The sequence below is a fragment of the Salvia splendens genome, chromosome 15 (genome assembly GCF_004379255.2).
Source record: "Salvia splendens isolate huo1 chromosome 15, SspV2, whole genome shotgun sequence".
In the NCBI taxonomy this organism is placed as follows: Eukaryota; Viridiplantae; Streptophyta; class Magnoliopsida; order Lamiales; family Lamiaceae; genus Salvia; species Salvia splendens.
The window spans coordinates 1,710,184-1,727,382 of record NC_056046.1 but is presented as its reverse complement, the minus strand read 5'-3'; the positions used below and the strand labels follow the sequence as shown (position 1 = coordinate 1,727,382).

The 17,199-nt window shown below is 39.2% G+C and overlaps 3 protein-coding genes and 1 long non-coding RNA gene across 7 annotated transcripts; 2 read left to right on the top strand and 2 right to left on the bottom strand.

Moving 5' to 3' along the window:
• Positions 1–134: 134 nt before the first annotated feature.
• On the top strand, positions 135–4,143 carry LOC121769010 (uncharacterized protein At1g51745-like). 3 transcript variants are annotated; one of them, XM_042165648.1, is made up of 4 exons: positions 135–218; positions 655–972; positions 1,903–2,816; positions 2,899–4,143. In XM_042165648.1, the coding sequence occupies exons 2-4, from the start codon at positions 782–784 to the stop codon at positions 3,936–3,938; spliced, it is 2,145 nt and encodes a 714-aa protein (XP_042021582.1). In that variant the 5' UTR covers positions 135–218; positions 655–781; the 3' UTR covers positions 3,939–4,143. The 3 variants fall into 3 exon arrangements, with proteins under 3 accessions (XP_042021582.1, XP_042021580.1, XP_042021583.1); XM_042165649.1 differs by lacking the exon at positions 135–218 and adding an exon at positions 227–376; XM_042165646.1 differs by lacking the exon at positions 135–218 and having other exon boundaries at positions 226–972.
• Positions 4,144–4,532: 389 nt separating this feature from the next.
• Positions 4,533–6,775, bottom strand: LOC121767748. Of its 2 annotated transcripts, XR_006043194.1 has the most exons (4): positions 6,620–6,775; positions 5,623–5,975; positions 4,866–5,540; positions 4,533–4,779 (listed from the first exon to the last, which is right to left on the bottom strand). It is a non-coding gene; the product is annotated as an uncharacterized LOC121767748 (long non-coding RNA). The 2 variants fall into 2 exon arrangements; XR_006043193.1 differs by having other exon boundaries at positions 4,533–5,540.
• A 1,195-nt stretch (positions 6,776–7,970) lies between these two features.
• Positions 7,971–9,671, top strand: LOC121766620 (60S ribosomal protein L28-1-like). The gene is made up of 4 exons (XM_042162904.1): positions 7,971–8,101; positions 8,188–8,337; positions 8,824–8,984; positions 9,345–9,671. Exons 2-4 carry the CDS (start codon positions 8,190–8,192, stop codon positions 9,471–9,473), a joined length of 438 nt encoding a protein of 145 aa, XP_042018838.1. The 5' UTR covers positions 7,971–8,101; positions 8,188–8,189; the 3' UTR covers positions 9,474–9,671.
• A 3,274-nt stretch (positions 9,672–12,945) lies between these two features.
• LOC121767955 (anoctamin-like protein At1g73020) lies at positions 12,946–16,717 on the bottom strand. Its single transcript, XM_042164296.1, has 16 exons — positions 16,512–16,717; positions 16,258–16,327; positions 16,061–16,176; positions 15,693–15,819; positions 15,517–15,617; positions 15,341–15,432; positions 15,146–15,250; positions 14,789–15,058; positions 14,528–14,660; positions 14,342–14,455; positions 14,172–14,242; positions 13,946–14,073; positions 13,736–13,818; positions 13,534–13,641; positions 13,298–13,456; positions 12,946–13,220 (listed from the first exon to the last, which is right to left on the bottom strand). The coding sequence occupies exons 1-16, from the start codon at positions 16,695–16,697 to the stop codon at positions 13,077–13,079; spliced, it is 2,007 nt and encodes a 668-aa protein (XP_042020230.1). The 5' UTR covers positions 16,698–16,717; the 3' UTR covers positions 12,946–13,076.
• Between the last annotated feature and the right edge of the window lie 482 nt (positions 16,718–17,199).

The window sequence follows — 17,199 nt, the reverse complement described above, 5'->3', positions numbered from 1 at the left end:
CCTTGATCAAATTCACCTGAAATCAATCAGAGCCGTCAAAAAACAAATCTTGATGAGAATTTTAACTAATTTGATGCATGTAGGACAGGTGTAGCGAAGTCAATATACACCTTGCCGTGCCTGATTACAAAATTATAATTAAAAAAAAAGTTTTATTAGGATTTTCAAGAATCTCTCTTCCATGAGCTCTCTTCTCCTCTGTTTCATGATACTAAAAGGTATAGATAGCTATTGATCCCATTTCATCATCCACTTCACAGAGAGCACACACACTTCTCTACATCTTCTGGTTGTTTCTCTGCATATATAAAGCTAATATTTTGATGATGAAATTCGAACCGCGTCGGAGGAGAATAGCTGAGCTTTCTCTTAGAATGTGAGATCCAACAATTAATGGATTCTGAATTTTCCCTGAAATTGAGGGAGGAATAATCGGAAAAAGAAAACTTTTTTCCTCCTAATTTCTTTAGCCAGATCTAGCTCTCTTTCTAATCCCGATTAGCCTGCGTTGTCGGTCTATCTTTTCCTTTTTCTAATTTTGGTTTCATGCTGTAATTTTACCGGATTAGCCCTCCAATCTTCTCATCTAGCTTGTACCAGTGTGTTTTCTGGAAATCTTTTATCTGATTTCTGTTTTTCCCCTAAATTTTGTAGATATTAGAATGAATTCAGCTGCTGGTGCACGAGGGTTTGGGATTTTACTCGAGGGCTTTGTTTGATGGTGTTTTGCTCTTTGTTCAATTCGGTTTGAGATACCTAATTTTTGGGTTTTGGTTTCTGAATGGGAAGCTCCAGTGAGGAGCCTAGCAAGGCCATTGATATATCTGTCGGCGGGTTGGTTTGGGTTCGAAGGAGAAACGGTTCGTGGTGGCCTGGCAGGATTCTCGGCCCCGAGGAACTGCCTGAGGGCTGTGTGCCGACGCCCAGATCAGGGACCCCTGTGAAGCTCCTTGGTAGAGAGGATGCGAGTGTGTAAGCATTGAGTTTGACCCTAGTGATTGTTTCCTTGATTGAATTTAATGATTTGGTAAAATGCTGATTGTGTGCTTCTTTTATTGAATTGTTATGATTTATTGGATGCTGATTGTGTGTTCAGTCATATAAATGGTTCTGATTATGCTTTTAGATGGGAGAGGGGGAGAGATCAGTCATAAAAAATGGTTCTATTTAGAAAAAAGTATCACAAGAATGAAACATGGTTGTGATGATGATTCGAGTTTTGGTGAAGTTATCTCATATAGTAGTATGACTAAGTATTGATGTTGATATTGAGCAATCATTAAGCATACAAACTTTTCTTTTTCCTGCGGAACATAATTTGGAACCTATGCTTTCCCTTTGTCTCTAGAAACGGAGAAGAAAGAAGATCGATGTTGGTTTCACCAATTTTTTGTTATCTGAAAATTTGATTTTGATTTATATGTCAATTTTTCACTGTTGCTTCTTTGGTTGTTTTGCTGTATCCACATGTTTTTAGAACGGGATTTTGGATAACGTGTTATCAGCATTTTGACAATGCTCTGGAGGGTTATCAGAATTCTTAATTCAGTTGCCAAAGGTTAATAGTATTGCTCTTTAATGATCTGTTTCGTTCTAAAATGGAGAAGAATATCTGGTATGATGGGAATAAGTTTGATTCCGCAGATAAATATGGCGCTTCTCCTCCCTACCTTTTTCTGTACATATACTCTTAACTCTATAAGAAAGGGTAAGATTATAACAGGGAGCAGATTGTCTTATCTTGTTGGTTATGTAGTTTCCCTATTGTTTTGGCCTCCTTCCTTGCTTCAGTTGGTATGAACTTCAAAGGTGTTTTTAGATGACAAACAGAACTTGTCTTTCCTACACATGTAATTCATGCTGACTGTATATTGATCTAAATTCTTGTCAATACTCTTTCAGGGATTGGTATAATCTAGAGAAGTCGAAACGGGTGAAAGCTTTTCGATGCGGGGAGTATGATGATTGCATTGAGAAAGCAAAGGCATCTACAACTCTACTTTCCAAAAAGGCAGTCAAATATGCTCGAAGAGAAGATGCTATCTTGCATGCACTTGAACTGGAGAGTGCTCGTCTTGGGAAAGACTACCAGGAATCGGGATTGCCTTCTGAACCAAATTCACAATCTGGGGAGCAACCCCATGTTGGGGAGTCACCTTCTTCATCTCATCGTGTCGAGGGGGCTGAAGAAATGGATGAGAATTTAAGTATTTCCGTGGATGATCCAGAGTCTGCCCCAGAACCATCACATTCCGGGGTTTCATTTGAGGAACCATATCATGCAGGTGCAGTTAAGGAAGTGCCTAAGCGGCGGAGAACTCCGAATGACTCAGATGATGGAAGCGAAGGAGTAAAGCGTATGAGAGGACTTGAGGACCTGGGGATGGGTGTGTCATCATCGACAAGGAGAAAGAGATCTCAGGTTGCACATGTTCATGAATTCCTGAAAAAGAGAAACCGCCGCCGCCCTCTAGCGAAAGTTCTGGAGTGTACGCCCATGTTATCTGCTCCTGTTGTTTCTGATCAACAATCTAGTCCTACTGGATCTTCTGTTCCTGTAGCATCCGAGAGCAAGGTTTCTGAATTAGAATCAAATGAATCGAAGATAAACAACACTCTTGCAATGAATAACAATTCTGATAGTACCTGCGAGAATGTGATGTCGTTGAGCACGCATATGCATGCAGATGCAGATGCCTTCCTAGGATCCAAACCGAAGGAGAGTGAAATTTCCAGCATGCTAGAGATTCCAGAGAATGTATCTTCAAACGGGTTGTTCGATGTGCCTCTTGTTGCTGAAGAAAAGCAATCTGCAGGTATAATAAATCATCGGCTGGGGGTTACGTTGCTTTATCTGTGGTTCTTAACTCTCGATGCTATTTTTCTTTATTTCTGCAGGTTTATCCACAACTGATTGTGGTGCATCAGAAAAGGCTCAGGTCGGTGCTGGAGCCCAGTCGAGCCAGAGTAGTCATGTCGAGACTATGTCTTTAGGAAATGAGGAGCACAATGAGACGGGTTCTACTAGTTCAGGCACCGCTGATGTTCATGCTGTCGGCCAGAGGATACAGAAAGGTACTTCAGAGTGGCAGCTGAAAGGGAAGAGGAATTCTCGTTCGAGGAAGGTGGATATGGATGATGAGGCCGATACACATGTGACTGGTGTCGGACGGGATGACTTTGCAGCCAGCTCTAGTCGGAACGTGGACCCTAACCGGGTTGGTGGATCCCTTATATCAGATATACAGCTCGAAGACTTCCGTGGGTGGAGCTGGACCACTCACAAAGACTCTCAAACACGAGGATCAACTGCTGAAATGGCCGCCCCCCAGAGGCTGCTTCCCTATCGTCAGTCTCGTTTGACAGTTAACCCGAAGTACGACTCCTCCGATTTTTCGCTCAGGCACCATACCGCAGGTTCTGGATTGTATGATGTCAACGTGGAGGTGAAAACCAGCTACCGGCCGGAGGGTGTCCCGTATATCTCTCTGATGAGCAAATTGCGGGGCCAGCCCATCATCGGCCACCCATTGTCGGTTGAGGTGTTGGACGACGGCTTTTGTGATGATATACTCGGTATTTCTGAATGTTACAGCAGCAGCTCGGAGCTCCAAGGCACACTGAGCAATGCCTACACTTTTCTTCTAAATGACGACACGGCCTATGACCGGAAGCCGCGCGGGAGGCCGCCCAACAAGCGTCGTTCGGGGAAGAAACATCCGAAAACGAGGAGGAACGGGCTCTTATCGAAGAAGATCAGGACGCTGTCTTCGTTAACAGGTGCTCACAGGCAAGGCCAAGTACAGAAGAAGAAGCTGGCGGGAGAGAAGCTCAAGGGTCCTTCGATAGCCTGTGTTCCGTTGAATGTAGTTTTCAGTAGGATCAATGCAGCCTTGAACTGCTCTGCGCCTCATCAGGCTGCAACGGGTAGTGTCTGAAGATAATCTCCTCTGATCGGACAGACAGCTGTAGTGAGTTCCGGGAAGTGTACAGTGGCCGGAGTGGCGAGATTAGGCTGCTTTGGCTGTGTATAATTAGTTTGAGGTGTTCATCACTTTGCTAGATGAAATTGTAGACTGCTTTCAGAATTTTGGAATTAACTAACTTCTGATATTTGTTGATTTCAGTATTTGTTTTTGTAAATCATTCTTTCTGTGTGTGTGTGTGTGTGTGTGTGTGTGTGTGTGTGTGTGTGTGTTTAGTAATCTGCTGAGAAATGGTCTGAATACGGATGGTTGATGGCATGATCGAAACTAGCTGATAAAATTATAACTTTGATATTTTTCTTAATTGTCACGTTAATTTGTATTTGGAGAAATTTGATATTTTTCTTAATTGTCACGTTAATTTGTATTTGGAGAAAATTGTGTATGACGTGAAAGTTGAAATACATGACTTTTATGCAAATTTAAATACAACACAATTTAGTTGGGACTAAGAGAGTATTAGGAAGATCTTTTATTAGTGGAGAAAAGTATTCCATCAACAATACTAATACTCAGTTTGCAATATAGGAAACATCCAGCAGATGATTAGAATAACAAAAGTTTTAGATACACTAGTAAGAAAAGTGTCTCAACAAAAGCAGATAGTGGATTGAGTCTAAAACATTGAAAATGACATGAGTTAAACATATTAATTAGTGTATGATTGCCACATATTAAGCAAAAGCATACAATTCTGGTCATCTTTATAATGGATCCAAAATATTCTGTTCTTCTTCTTCATTCACCTCCAATGTTTTTCCTTAACCAAAACGATCATCGGATGGAACTAAACCTGATATGATCAGTATGTTTGCAGTATGTTTGTGAAAACACAATTTGTTTTTCAAAATATAATCTGTATGTTTAATTTAATATTACCTCATGAGTCATGATTATCAGCCTCAGGAACATCTTGTTCAGCCTGAAAAACAAAGAACATGTTATAGTAATAAATTATGAATGCCTAAGAGTAACCACAATGGTTAGGCGTGGCTGGGCTAGCTCGGGGCTGTCCATAGTGGCGGAGGTGTCCGCCCACGGGGCGGACGACGAATTTGGGGCGGTGGGCGGCGAACGACGGATAGGCGAGTTTGGGGCGAGGACGCGGCGACTCCGGGGCGGACGCTGCGGATAGGCGGGGCGCCTATAGTGGAGCGTGGGCGGACACGGCAGTAGGGCGGCGAATTTTTTGATTATAATTATAATTATAATTATAATTATAATTATAATTTTAAGTTTAATTCTAATTTCTTCACGTATAGTCGTTTTCTTCTAATTATGTATAGTCCGATAAATTTATTCGTAATTGCTTGAAACATTAAAATAAAAATTTTGGGGCTATTGGTGTCCACCATAGTGGGCGGAAACAAAATTTTGGGGCTATGGACAAAAAAACTGGGGCTATGGACAAAAACTGGGGCGAGACTATTAGGGTGTCCGCCTTATTGTGGACACCCTAAATCTAATTTGAATAATGTTATTCACCTCAATAGCATTTGTAGCCACAACATCATCATCCCCAACTCTCCCGCTCCCGCCCACGGGCTCAGGAACCTGACAACGACAACAACATAAAAATCGTAGTAAGTATATTACATATTGAAATATGCATTACAATTATCAGCAATATGTTTACCTCATCCTTTGGCATGCGAAAGTTTCGCATAAATTCAGATCTGTGTTCTATGGCCTCTTCACTATGTATTCCATGGCCTCAATCCATTCCAGACAATCAAACTCCTCATCCTTCATTGCCTGTCTCAGCATTGACACAAGATCTACTTCCTTTCCATTTCGTGGTTGAGCTTGAGCTTGTGACAACTCCAAAAGCTCCATCATCGCGGTGGCGCATCCTTTAATAGTGTAAAGAATGCAGATGTTGTTTCCCTTACTTCATGCGCTGCGGCCATTAGCTCCTGTATACTCCGGGCCTCCAAGGTGGCAGCGTCGGACTCAATATCCGAGTAAAGGGCAGCAGGTCGTTTGGTACTTGAAAAAAAAACAAATTATGTGAAAAAATATGTCAACAATGAATATGTATTCCTAGAAAGGAAAACCTATACACCAATCAGTACTAAACCTGTATATATAACCAATCAACAAACAAAACATACGATTCTGAACTATGAAAAGATATAATCTCATTGAAAATCTGTAAACATGAGAAATCTGTAAATGTGTAAGTACAAAGCAAACATTCTGTATAGTGAGCAATATGTACATTAACAGTTATAAAATATACAATCTGAACCCTTTCCTTTTTTCAGATTAACTACTGTTCATAGATATTGAATGTCCAATCATTTTTTTTCAAAAAAATAAATATAATTTTCAACTTTTATGAAGATAAGGGGGGGAGCATTACAGTTTATCCTAAACTACTGGTCATTTTGTCAGGAATTCATTTCATAGTTTAAGAAGATAAAATTAATGAAATTCTACACATGATTTGTGATCGAAAAGTTGAGTTTGGCGTTCTATAACCGATTAAATATCCACATTATGAACTAAAATCGACAATAAAAAAAACAGCCACAAACTGTAAATGTAATCAACCATAATGCAATCAGTAACGGTGATCTTCAACAGATACTCGAATACTAATAAGTTTAGGAATTATAAATAGTTAATACCTTTTGATTTCGGAAGATTAGTCGATTGTCCCATTTTCCGATTGATGACCTGAAATATCGAGTTTGAAATGGATAGGTATTTCTAGATAAAAATGAGTTTCAAAATATCGAGAATCAGTTTTGGAGAGCAAATGATTCAATTTTGAATAGAACGAAGCGTCGTGGAGAAGAATAGGAGTGAAGATGAAAGGACGTGTCTGGTACTCCATATGCGTGTCTCATTTTTCCATTTCGGTCCGTCCCACGTAATTTATCCAATTTTACATTTTACCATTGGCAGTGAACCACATATTTTACTAACTCATTCAACCACATATTCTATTAACCCATTTCTACTCATATTTTTATTATAAAACTAATATATAAAAGTAGGACTCACATTCTATTAACTTTTTCAATTCACTTTTCATTACATTTCTTAAAATTTGTGTTCGGTCAGAGTGAGACGAATTATCCCGGACGAATGGAGTATATGATTTTACCAAATTACCCTTTACAGATTCCGCCATGCAATTACAGATTTCGTTTTATGGATTAATCTCGGTCATAAAAAAATCAAATCTAACGACTTATATATAATCTCAGTTATTGTCTCTGACATTTCGTTAGGGTGTCAACAGTAAGGCGGACACCCCAATAGCCCCGCCCCAATTTTATCCATAGCCCCAGTTTTTTGTCCATAGCCTCAAAATTTTGTTTCCGCCACTATGATAGACACTTCCAATAGCCTCCAAATTTTATAATCAATTTTCATTTTAAAATGTTTTTAGTTTTAATCAGGTATAATTAAAATCATCACAGTGTAAATAATTAGAAAACGAGGTAATTTGGGCTGAATATTCGTTGTATTGCAAACGGGTAAAATTATACAACGAATAATTAAAATAAAATACAACTAAAAACTCCGCCACCGTCAACTAAAGATAATTAGAAAACGAGGTAATTGTGGCTGAATAGTCGCGACCGTACATTTTTAGAGAGTGAAAGTGTAAATAGTGAATTGAGGGATTGCGTGAAAATGGTGAAAAAAATTGAGGTGGATGAGTAACATTTATCGAAGTAAATAAAATAAAATAAAATTCCTGAAATGTCAGCCGGCGCGACGAGCGCCGGTCACTATAGCAGCCGCGGCTATAGGGGCGGCGCAAAGGAGACCCGCCGCATCCTCACCCCCAGTCGCCTATCCGTCGTCCGCCGCCCACCGCCCCAAATTCGTCGTCCGCCCCGTGGACGGACACCTCCGCCACTATGGACCGCCCCGAGCTAGCCGCTCCTGACCATTGTGGGTACTCTTAATAGGTTTCGTAGGGTCATTTCTGTTATTTTGGGTAACAGCATACGGAGGGGCAATTCTGTCATTGTATCTCGTTAGGGTTTATGTCCGATTCCCAAATCACACATATATTTCACTGCATCGTCTTCGTCGCTCTTCCCCAAGGCAGCCTCACAGTGAAACCCTCGACTCCCCATTCTCTCTATCAGGTTAATTCTCGCTCGTCAGCAGTGTGTAGATGCAATTCAAGCATTGATGATTCTTATTTGATTTTAACTTTGCTGTTTTGTATCAGAAATGGCGACGATTCCTGGGCAGCTGATATGGGAGATCGTGAAGAAGAACAATTCGTTTTTGGTGAAGGAGTTCGGGAACGGAACCGCCAGTGTGAAGTTCAGCAAGGAGCCTAACAATCTCTACAACTTGCACTCCTACAAGCACTCTGGTTTGTTTCTCGAACTTTCGTCCTTGTAGCTTGATTTCTCTTGTCGTTAATTGAAAAAATATGATACACATCATCCATGAAATTTTGTTCGTGTTTTTTTCGATTAAAGAGTGATAGGATTGATTCGGTTATTTTAAAAGATTTTTGGATTTATTATTCACCATAAAATTGTAAAATTGTTCCTGTTGTGAAGCATTTGTACGCAAATCTGGCCTCTCTTCCATCTCATATAGCAAATCTGTGTATTCCTAGCATTTGTACGGACACTTTTCAGTGCATCTCTATCTTGTTTTGTTTTATAGTAAGGTATTGCTTATTGCTTATGTTGCAATTGCTAAATAAAGAGAATTTGTACCTTTGCTGGATTGCTGAAATTTTCTAATTTGTTATCGATTGGATATCTGTTGAAAGTTGGCTGTGTATGCACTATCCATCAAATTGAACTCTACTCCGCACATATTTTTGCTAATGGATTGTGTTTAATAGGGTTGGCAAACAAGAAAACTGTGACCATTCAACCAGGAAAGGATCAGTCTGTGCTGCTTGCAACAACTAAGACCAAGAAACAGAACAAGCCCTCCACTTTGCTTAACAAGTCTCTCATGAGGAAGGAATTCAACCGCATGGCGAAGGCTGTTGTCAATCAGGTAATATAACATAGACCATGTTTCTGCTAGTGCTTAATGTATGTTATTTCCGTGTTTGCATTGTTTGAGTCTACACGATTCATAAACTCATCAATGCGAACTCTTAATGTGGCCAAACTGTTTTAGCAAAAATGCTATTAGTGTTGTTTATATGCTCAGCTCTCGTTTATGGTCTTATCTCATGAGTTTTAGAATCCTTTACTGTGCTAAATAACACTCTTTTAGATGGTGATCTTTATAAATGAAATAGATCTAGTTGATAATGTTGCTTAACTAAAAACAATCATATTTGTTTCTACAATTATTATTGCCCGAGTCCATGTGGATGATGTTTATTAACACCGTTTCTTGTGATTGCAGGTGGCTGATAACCATTACAGGCCGGACCTGAAGAAGGCAGCACTTGCGAGGCTAAGTGTTGTTAACAGAAGCCTCAAGGTTTCCAAGTCTGGAGCCAAGAAGAAGAACAGGCAGAGAATAATTGCGTAGATCTGGGTTAGAATATGTTAAGCAGCCGATGGATAAGCTTGAGTTTCTTTTCATGCCTATTTCGTGCACTTGTGCGTGCCATGGAGACCAAGTTTTTTGCAGTCGTCTTTTTACCTAAGATTTTATTGAGTGAGCTATGGTATTTATTTTTTTGGACCAATATATATGCATATAATCGCCCTGCTCCTTTATGTACCATCTTCTTCTCATTTGCCCTATGTTTATATACTAATCTTGTCAGATCGAGAATTTAGTTTGATCACCCCGAACCTGTTTGATCACCCGAACCCTATAGGAGTTAGGAAGAGTGCCCCGTTGACTATATTCCAAGAACCTCGGTTAGTTGAACGCGAATGTCTATTTTTGTTATACTTAGAGCATCCACAACCGTACTCTTGCCAACGAGTACGGTTGTGGGCCCAACCCCACTTTTTCTGCCTGCTCTTAGGCAAAAGCATAACACCCACAGCCGTGTTCTTCTGCAAGGACGAGTATAAGTGCCCTACCATTCTATTATTCAGTTTGAATAAAAACATTTCCACAATTAAAATGCATTAAAAATATCCGGAATAATATTATAAATTACAAATAAAATAAAAATTACATAATTAAAATCCTAAAAATAAAAATTGCATAATTAAAATCTCAAAATTTAAAAAGTACGTAATTAAAATCTTAAAAATTAAAAATTACATAATTAAATTCATAAGTGACTGAATTTCGTTCAAATGGATGATGAATGTGTGTATTTATAGATGGTTTTGAGATTAAATTTTTTTAAAAAAAATTCAAAAAAACGGTAATAAAACGGCTATATTTTTTGGAATCCGAATTTTTTTTTTGTATTATTTTTTATTTTTTTTAGAAAAAAAGAAATGCCAACGGCCAATAGAAACACGTCACGTCGTCCTGCTCGCTGGCAAGGACGTGCTCTTAGCTAAGAGCACGTCCGTGCCAGCGGCAAGAGCGCAGCGGCGGACAAGCGTGTCCTTGCCAGCGGCAAAGACGGACGGAGAGCTTGTGCTCACCGTTGCAGATGCTCTTCTACAACTTGGATTCATTCCATTAAAAACTGAATCATATATTAATAGGGCAAAGATGGAAAATTTTCCAATCCAAATAAAAAACACAATTTTTCATGAATTTCGTTGTTCGTTCTTGGCATGAGGCTTGTTGGAAAACTCTCCTTCCAGAATCTAAAATATTCCATGAGCCAGGTCAGCACTTTTCTCTTTACAACTTCATACAAAAATAAAATGCTAAGTAAAAGTAGAATCCCATAAAAATATGCCACAGTTTCTCCTAAAAGAATAATAAATATAAACTCAAATCACTACGCAACTCGTTATTAGAGGTTGGAAGACTTTTTGATCAAGCTGGTATCGCTGTAATTCGTAGGCAGAATATTAAGTCAACAATGAATCAAATTCCATCTTATAAATACATGATCAAAAACAACACAAGTGTTTTCATCTTCATGGAAGAGCATTCCTTAGGCAAATCTGCATCTTTGAAAGAATCAGCTCCAGAGACCGTCAATTACTCCGGCCATGGAGCCAAGAAAAGGCGCACGAGCTCGAGCTCGTGCTTCTCTTTTATGGAGGTATCGATTGATCCCAGCGTGAAGTCTCTCAAGCACTTGGATTCGGATAAGTTGAAGGAAGGAATCAAGAAATGGGCAAAAGCCGTCGCCACATACGCCCGCCAGGTCAGCCAGCGCCTCGGCAGCTCCCGGAGATCGGACTCCGGTGGATGAAGGGACATGACCGAGTTTGCAGTTTCCAACGTTTGAAGAGTTGATAAAAAAAAACAATTTCTAGTCATTCATAGCAGCCATAAAATACTAAAAATTTTGAACTTGTCTTTTTTTCACAATAAATCTCTCAAAAATAGTATTACTTGATATTTTGTAAATGTAAAGATGCTCATGGTTTTCAATTTATGTTTTGTTTTCCTAAATTGGTTGTGTTTAATACTAACATTGATGGAATTTTATTGGGTGAAAAATGAAAGATACGTAGGAATAAATATGAAATTGAAGTATAGACAGAAAATGAGCCGATTAACTAAAAGTTTCAAGCTTAAGGTTGTCGGAACTTATTACTTTTAACACAAGTTGTATATTTAATATTAGAATTAGTAATAAGTAAATTAAACCTCTAAATTAACTAGCATTTGTATAAAAAATATTGATTATAAATTTTCAAATAAATAATTTATACTGCTACTATTTAAAAGGGACATTTGAAATACTCGGCCCAATTCAATTCAATGGGGATCCAAGGTCAGGTCGTCAATTGATCCCATCGTCGGCCTACGAGGGCAAAAAAAAAAAACTACTAATAAATTCGGTATATATTTGGGGTGTTGTTGACTTTATAGTGCACCAGCTCCGCCTGGCTCTTCGGGATTAGGGTTCTAATCCTTTCTGCTTTAGTCTTTACCATCCATTGTCAGCAACGATCGCCACACCATTTTTGGCTTCTATACGATTTCCTAAATTGATTAAATTACACCATTAAATATATGCATGTCAATGACGTAACGAGATGATTCCAAATTAAAATGAAAAATATTACTATTACAAGAACTTCGTTATAATCCTCGTTGGATACTTAGAAATTGCCTCAACTTGGGAAACAAGGAAAAGCAGCGTGTTGGAAAACTCTCACAGAAACTCACACGCAAAATAAACAAGTCAAATTCGAAAATTCCCACATAAATTAATTATATGCTTCCCGTAAACTCAAAAGATCTAGGAGTTCGAATCATTATTAAGTCAACTCATTTTTAATTAGAGTTAATTAGCTCAAGTCGAGGTACTTGAGGTGGAAGTTACATAAACATTTTCTCATATAAATACATCAACAAAGAAAGCTCATATCGATTAGATGGAAGAAAATTCCATAGGCAAATCTTTATCTTTTAAGGAAGCCTCAGCACCTTCAGAGAGCATCAAGAACTCCGGCAATGGAGAGAAATGAAGGCATTCGGGTTCGAACTCAAAGGCCGGCTTCTGGTTCACGGAGATAGCCATTGATCCCGGTGTGAAGTCTCTCAAGCACTTGGACTCAGCCAAGCTCAAGGATGAAATCAAGAAATGGGCTAAAGCAGTTGCAAGGGGGGTCGACAGCTCTCGAAAATCAGGAAAATGACCTAGCATTCCGATAGGAGTCTGAGATCAAAGGTCTCGGGTTTAGTCCACCGTGACATGATTTTTAAATTTAATATTGCAATTGCAAAAAAAAGTGAGATAACAAATTTCATGGTAGTTCTAGTGATTTTAGAGTAGGACATGTTTTTCCACAATATGCAAAGGTGTTTTCTTAAAAAATATAAATGTATAATTCATATTCCCTATCTTACAACAATTGTTTTACAAAAACAAAAAACTAATTTTGGTACATAAAACATCAAAATCCGAAGTAATACACATATATAACAAGAAGCATGTAATGATGCTATACAACACAAAAGTCCGTTCCATTCGGACAACGACCATCACACCGGTCACTCTCACCTCTTCCGGACAGGTTCCAGGATAGCGAGGGCCGGATCGTATTCCACGACTGGCGAGGTCTCAGAACCGGCTATTCAACCTCCCTAGGCATCCTTTTTGGATTCTTGAGACCTTAATTCCTCGAAGCATTTCTCATCACCGTAGAGGCTTTTCAAGAGTTGTCTAGTACACACTTGTTCTGCTTGAGTCGCATTCTTCATCCGAGCAGCTCTCACCCACGCCGGCTCCTGTTTAGATGAAGAAAAATTAGTTAGAAACAATCGGAAGGGAAAATGCACCCACGGAAGTAGAATTCAGCGCCTACTTCCGGGACAATGCTCGAGAATCCAAATTTGATGAACAAGAGCACGTGTTCCATGACTAGGATCGCAGCAAGCCCGGGCGAGAGATTCCAGTTCCCTTCGCGGTCATACATGCACACTAGGAGGGCGCTATTAGTGCAGATCGACATCACTATCAGAAACTGAAAACAGAACGCAACCCGAGTTCAGAACATTCACAAGGTGAAATGATGCTAGGAAATGGAATTTTTCAAGAAACCTGAAAAATATTTAGCCACGCTCCGATCGTCTCTTCAGCACGAGGCGTGGGCCTTCTCATCATCGCAAGCAACTTCAGAGCATCTGCTCTAATCTCTGTTATGTTATTCTGCGAATCAACACGAAAATAAGAGATCGTTATACAACAGTTTTGCTATATTTCCACAATTTCCCACAAGAATTACAAAGCTCATGTATACTACCATTGCTGCGAAGGCGAATGCAAGAGGAAATGCACAAGCAAACATCATGATCATTCCGAACTGCAGCACCAACTCCAGAAAATCTGCCAGCATTTGTTAATATCCCGAATAAGTTCAACGAACTACATCAAATATGAACAGTTTAACATGCGAATCGTAGAGACTTCTGTTTTTTGTCATATTAAAACGACATAAGATGTCGTATATTACCATCGAAAAGTCCATCTTCGATTTCCTGGCCTATACTTGCATTGTAAGCAGGTTTAAGGTACTCCTTCTCGACCCTAGTAAAGCGCGATTTGCCAGTTGACGACCCTTTATCTCGCTTTCCCTTGTTCCTTCAAGTGGTGCACGAAGCTCACTTGTTTCAGATACAGACTCGATCACCCCGGAGGTGGACTAGAAGGCTAGTATAAAATAAAGAATGCGAATATACCTGACAGCTCTGTATTTCTTGAACCTATACGACAAATACGGAATAGCATTTTCCAGTAGATTCTCTATTACCTGAAACACAGTTACCGGGCCAGCACAAGCATAAGAAACCGAAAATGACTAAGTAAAGTAAAATCTACCGAAGAAAGGTGTCATTTAAATAATTTCTACCTCGGATATAACCAGACGTTGGATTAGAACTTGTCGGAGAGTTGTGATATTACGATGCAGTAGAGCATGATAAAATACTCCAATATACGATTGCATGAAATAGACGCCAAATACCTGCTTAGGCCAAAATTAGAGAGACTCGAATAGCTTTCAGACGACAAAGATTGTGTTCATCTTTCTGTCTACCTTGTATACTAAGCTGTTTGCTTTGTTCTCTGCAGTGTCGAATTTTTCATATTTAATAAGTTTCACAGCAACCTTGCCGCCCATCCTTGTGAAGTACTGGATCACGAGGAGGTAAACTGCCGTTAGACCAAACCTGGGAAATACAAACGGAGGAACACGTTTACAGCTAATAATTATTAATGCTCGAGTTTTCTTCATTTGATAAGCTAAGTTTCCTTTCAATGAGCGTAGAGTTGCGGGTTTTGTTTGTCCAATACTTACTTCAGAACATCTGCTCCTAGATCCTCGTAGAGATGAGCATAAGCTAACTCGAACGGTAGCTGGAGACATATGATGCTCAGTATGATGAAGGCGTCGTTCCTCACTCGTAGCAACCAAGTAAACCACTCTTCCCTCTGGAAATTCGCCTTTTCTTTCATTCTATCTATGTTTTGTTTCCTCATGTGTTCTGAGGGAAACCGAGACAAGCTTGGCTCCGTTTTCATAGATCTATACTCGCATTCCAAAGAGGCTGAATTATATATCTGCAGCCTGCATCACGGACAAGAGAAAACAAGAAGATATAACACGGGAGAGGAGAAATAACATGATGTCATTGAAGCAACACCGGATACACACCTAGCTGAAATGGCTGCATTCTTGCGTTTCCAGAATTGGAAAAACAGGACAACCCATGATATGAAGGACATGAAGAAAAACGGAAGAACCGCAAATTGCAACAATCTACATAAACAAAGGTAGGGGATTTTAGCTTCTTGGGGTTGATTTAAGTTAATAGAATATGCACTTGCAGAAATAAGTTTTAGATTTTACCCAAAGTCCATCAACTGCACTACAAGACCCAGCAAAGCCGGAAATAGTAACCACCTTGTATACATCCCAAGGAACGTAAAATAGGTGGCGATCTTCACGAGATGCATTGTTTGAGTAAAGCAAAGTTAGAATAATCCCTTAACAATTATGTCCAACAACTGGGAATTAGCATTTACCTTCATCCCATAATAGGCACATATATCATCGATTGGCTGGTGTGTGACGTCTGACCAGTTCATCGCCCAACTTTTTAGGAGTTGCTTTCGCTTCTTTTCATCTAGGAAAAAGATGGAAGACGGTTTATTGTAATATCTGTATTGGAACTACTATAAACATATGAATAGATTAGTACCATGCAGTGGAAATACTTCTTTGACGACGCCCATTGCCTCTAATTTCTGGAGTAGAGATTCGCCCGGTTTCCAGTGTTCCTCTTTACAATCAGATTTCAGCACTACAACAGACTCTGCGGTGTTTACCTGCCAAATTCTGCTTTAATCAGCATAAACTCCGGAAAGGGATTGTAACTAGATTGAATCCAACTTCTTGCACAATTTCTAACAAGATTAGCATTACAATTCAACCCTCTAATTTTTATAACGAAACAGAAACGAGTTCAATGGAACTATCACTGTAGTTCCATATGAACAATGGATTACCCCTTCACTAAATCATACTAGTAACATTGATTTAAACGAGTTTTAGGTATGTACGACTTACAATCCCGTATATTATGTGATTGTAGCAATGGAATCGTTCGCACCAACTGAACAATGAGCCGTCTGGTAGCCTAATGAAAGCTTCGGCCTCCTCCCATTCAAATGGAAGATCCATCCCTGAAGGCAACACGGGTCATTGCAAGATTAAAATCTACAGAATACATACATGCTAAAATGAGAGCTAACTGAATTAATCACCTAAATAAGTTGGCTTTCTGAATTGCAATGCAGCCGCAGCCCTTCCGATGACTTCATCCGATGCTGCCAACTGCAAATCAGGGCAAAATCGACGTCGTTTGGTATAGTTTTGGCAGGAAATCACAGAACCAAGAACTCTTAGCATATGTAAATCAAGAATGCAGCAAAATATGACTGATTCATACATGATTCGGTGAAAAGATCGAAACTTGAATATAGGAATCCAAGAGACAATGAAAAGATAAAAACATTACCTTGATGAATTCATTTTGAAGGCCATCATCTCTTTCAACAATGAGCCCATTTTTCCTGAGCTCATCAACAAGAACATCAACGCAATGAGCTCCCTCTCTCTCATCTCCTCTGTTTTCACCCCATTTGGGAACCGCCAATGCTATCTCAAACACACACCCTTCTTGTTCCCTTTCATTATCGGTCATTTCCAACGCCCCAAATAAGAAAAATGCACCTCCAAATATAATATTAAATTTTGTTCAATAATCTAAAATATAAGCAAAAAGGGTCTCTTTTCTCCTTAAATATAACTGCACATACTCTCTTCTCTCTCAAAAATGTCAAAACCTACATGAATCCTTGCCTCCTTGTTTTTGTCAAAACAGAAGAGATGACAATGAGAGAAATATGGGAAAAAGACGAAAATAGATCCTACTAGTAATAGATACACGAGCTCAGGGAGGGAGAGGCTTACACGTGGCAAACAAGACTGCTAATTTTTGTTTCTATCAGGAAAATAAATAAAACAAAAAATAACCACTTTGAGGAAACCTAACAATACACCATTGATTTCTACAGAAACAAAATAAATAGTGCTAAAAGGGGGAAAAAATTGGATCTTCAACATCATGACAGAAAAATGAAAATTTTGGAATAAAAATTTGTTCTTTTACACGTGGTCCTTTTCACATCTTGCTCCATGCAGAA

What these genes read in the sequence shown, in the direction of transcription:
- LOC121769010 (XM_042165648.1), top strand. Translation starts at nt 782, where the DNA reads ATGGGAAGCTCCAGTGAGGAGCCTAGCAAGGCCATTGATATATCTGTC. An exon ending in GGTAGAGAGGATGCGAGTGT is followed by an intron (nt 973 to 1,902) that starts GTAAGCATTGAG and finishes ATACTCTTTCAG; the next exon opens with GGATTGGTATAATCTAGAGA. An exon ending in TGAAGAAAAGCAATCTGCAG is followed by an intron (nt 2,817 to 2,898) that starts GTATAATAAATC and finishes TTATTTCTGCAG; the next exon opens with GTTTATCCACAACTGATTGT.
- LOC121767955 (XM_042164296.1), bottom strand. Translation starts at nt 16,697, where the DNA reads ATGACCGATAATGAAAGGGAACAAGAAGGGTGTGTGTTTGAGATAGCA. An exon ending in ATCACATAATATACGGGATT is followed by an intron (nt 15,820 to 16,060) that starts GTAAGTCGTACA and finishes AGAATTTGGCAG; the next exon opens with GTAAACACCGCAGAGTCTGT. An exon ending in CATTCGCCTTCGCAGCAATG is followed by an intron (nt 13,642 to 13,735) that starts GTAGTATACATG and finishes GTTGATTCGCAG; the next exon opens with AATAACATAACAGAGATTAG.
- LOC121766620 (XM_042162904.1), top strand. Translation starts at nt 8,190, where the DNA reads ATGGCGACGATTCCTGGGCAGCTGATATGGGAGATCGTGAAGAAGAAC. An exon ending in GCACTCCTACAAGCACTCTG is followed by an intron (nt 8,338 to 8,823) that starts GTTTGTTTCTCG and finishes TGTGTTTAATAG; the next exon opens with GGTTGGCAAACAAGAAAACT. An exon ending in CGAAGGCTGTTGTCAATCAG is followed by an intron (nt 8,985 to 9,344) that starts GTAATATAACAT and finishes TTGTGATTGCAG; the next exon opens with GTGGCTGATAACCATTACAG.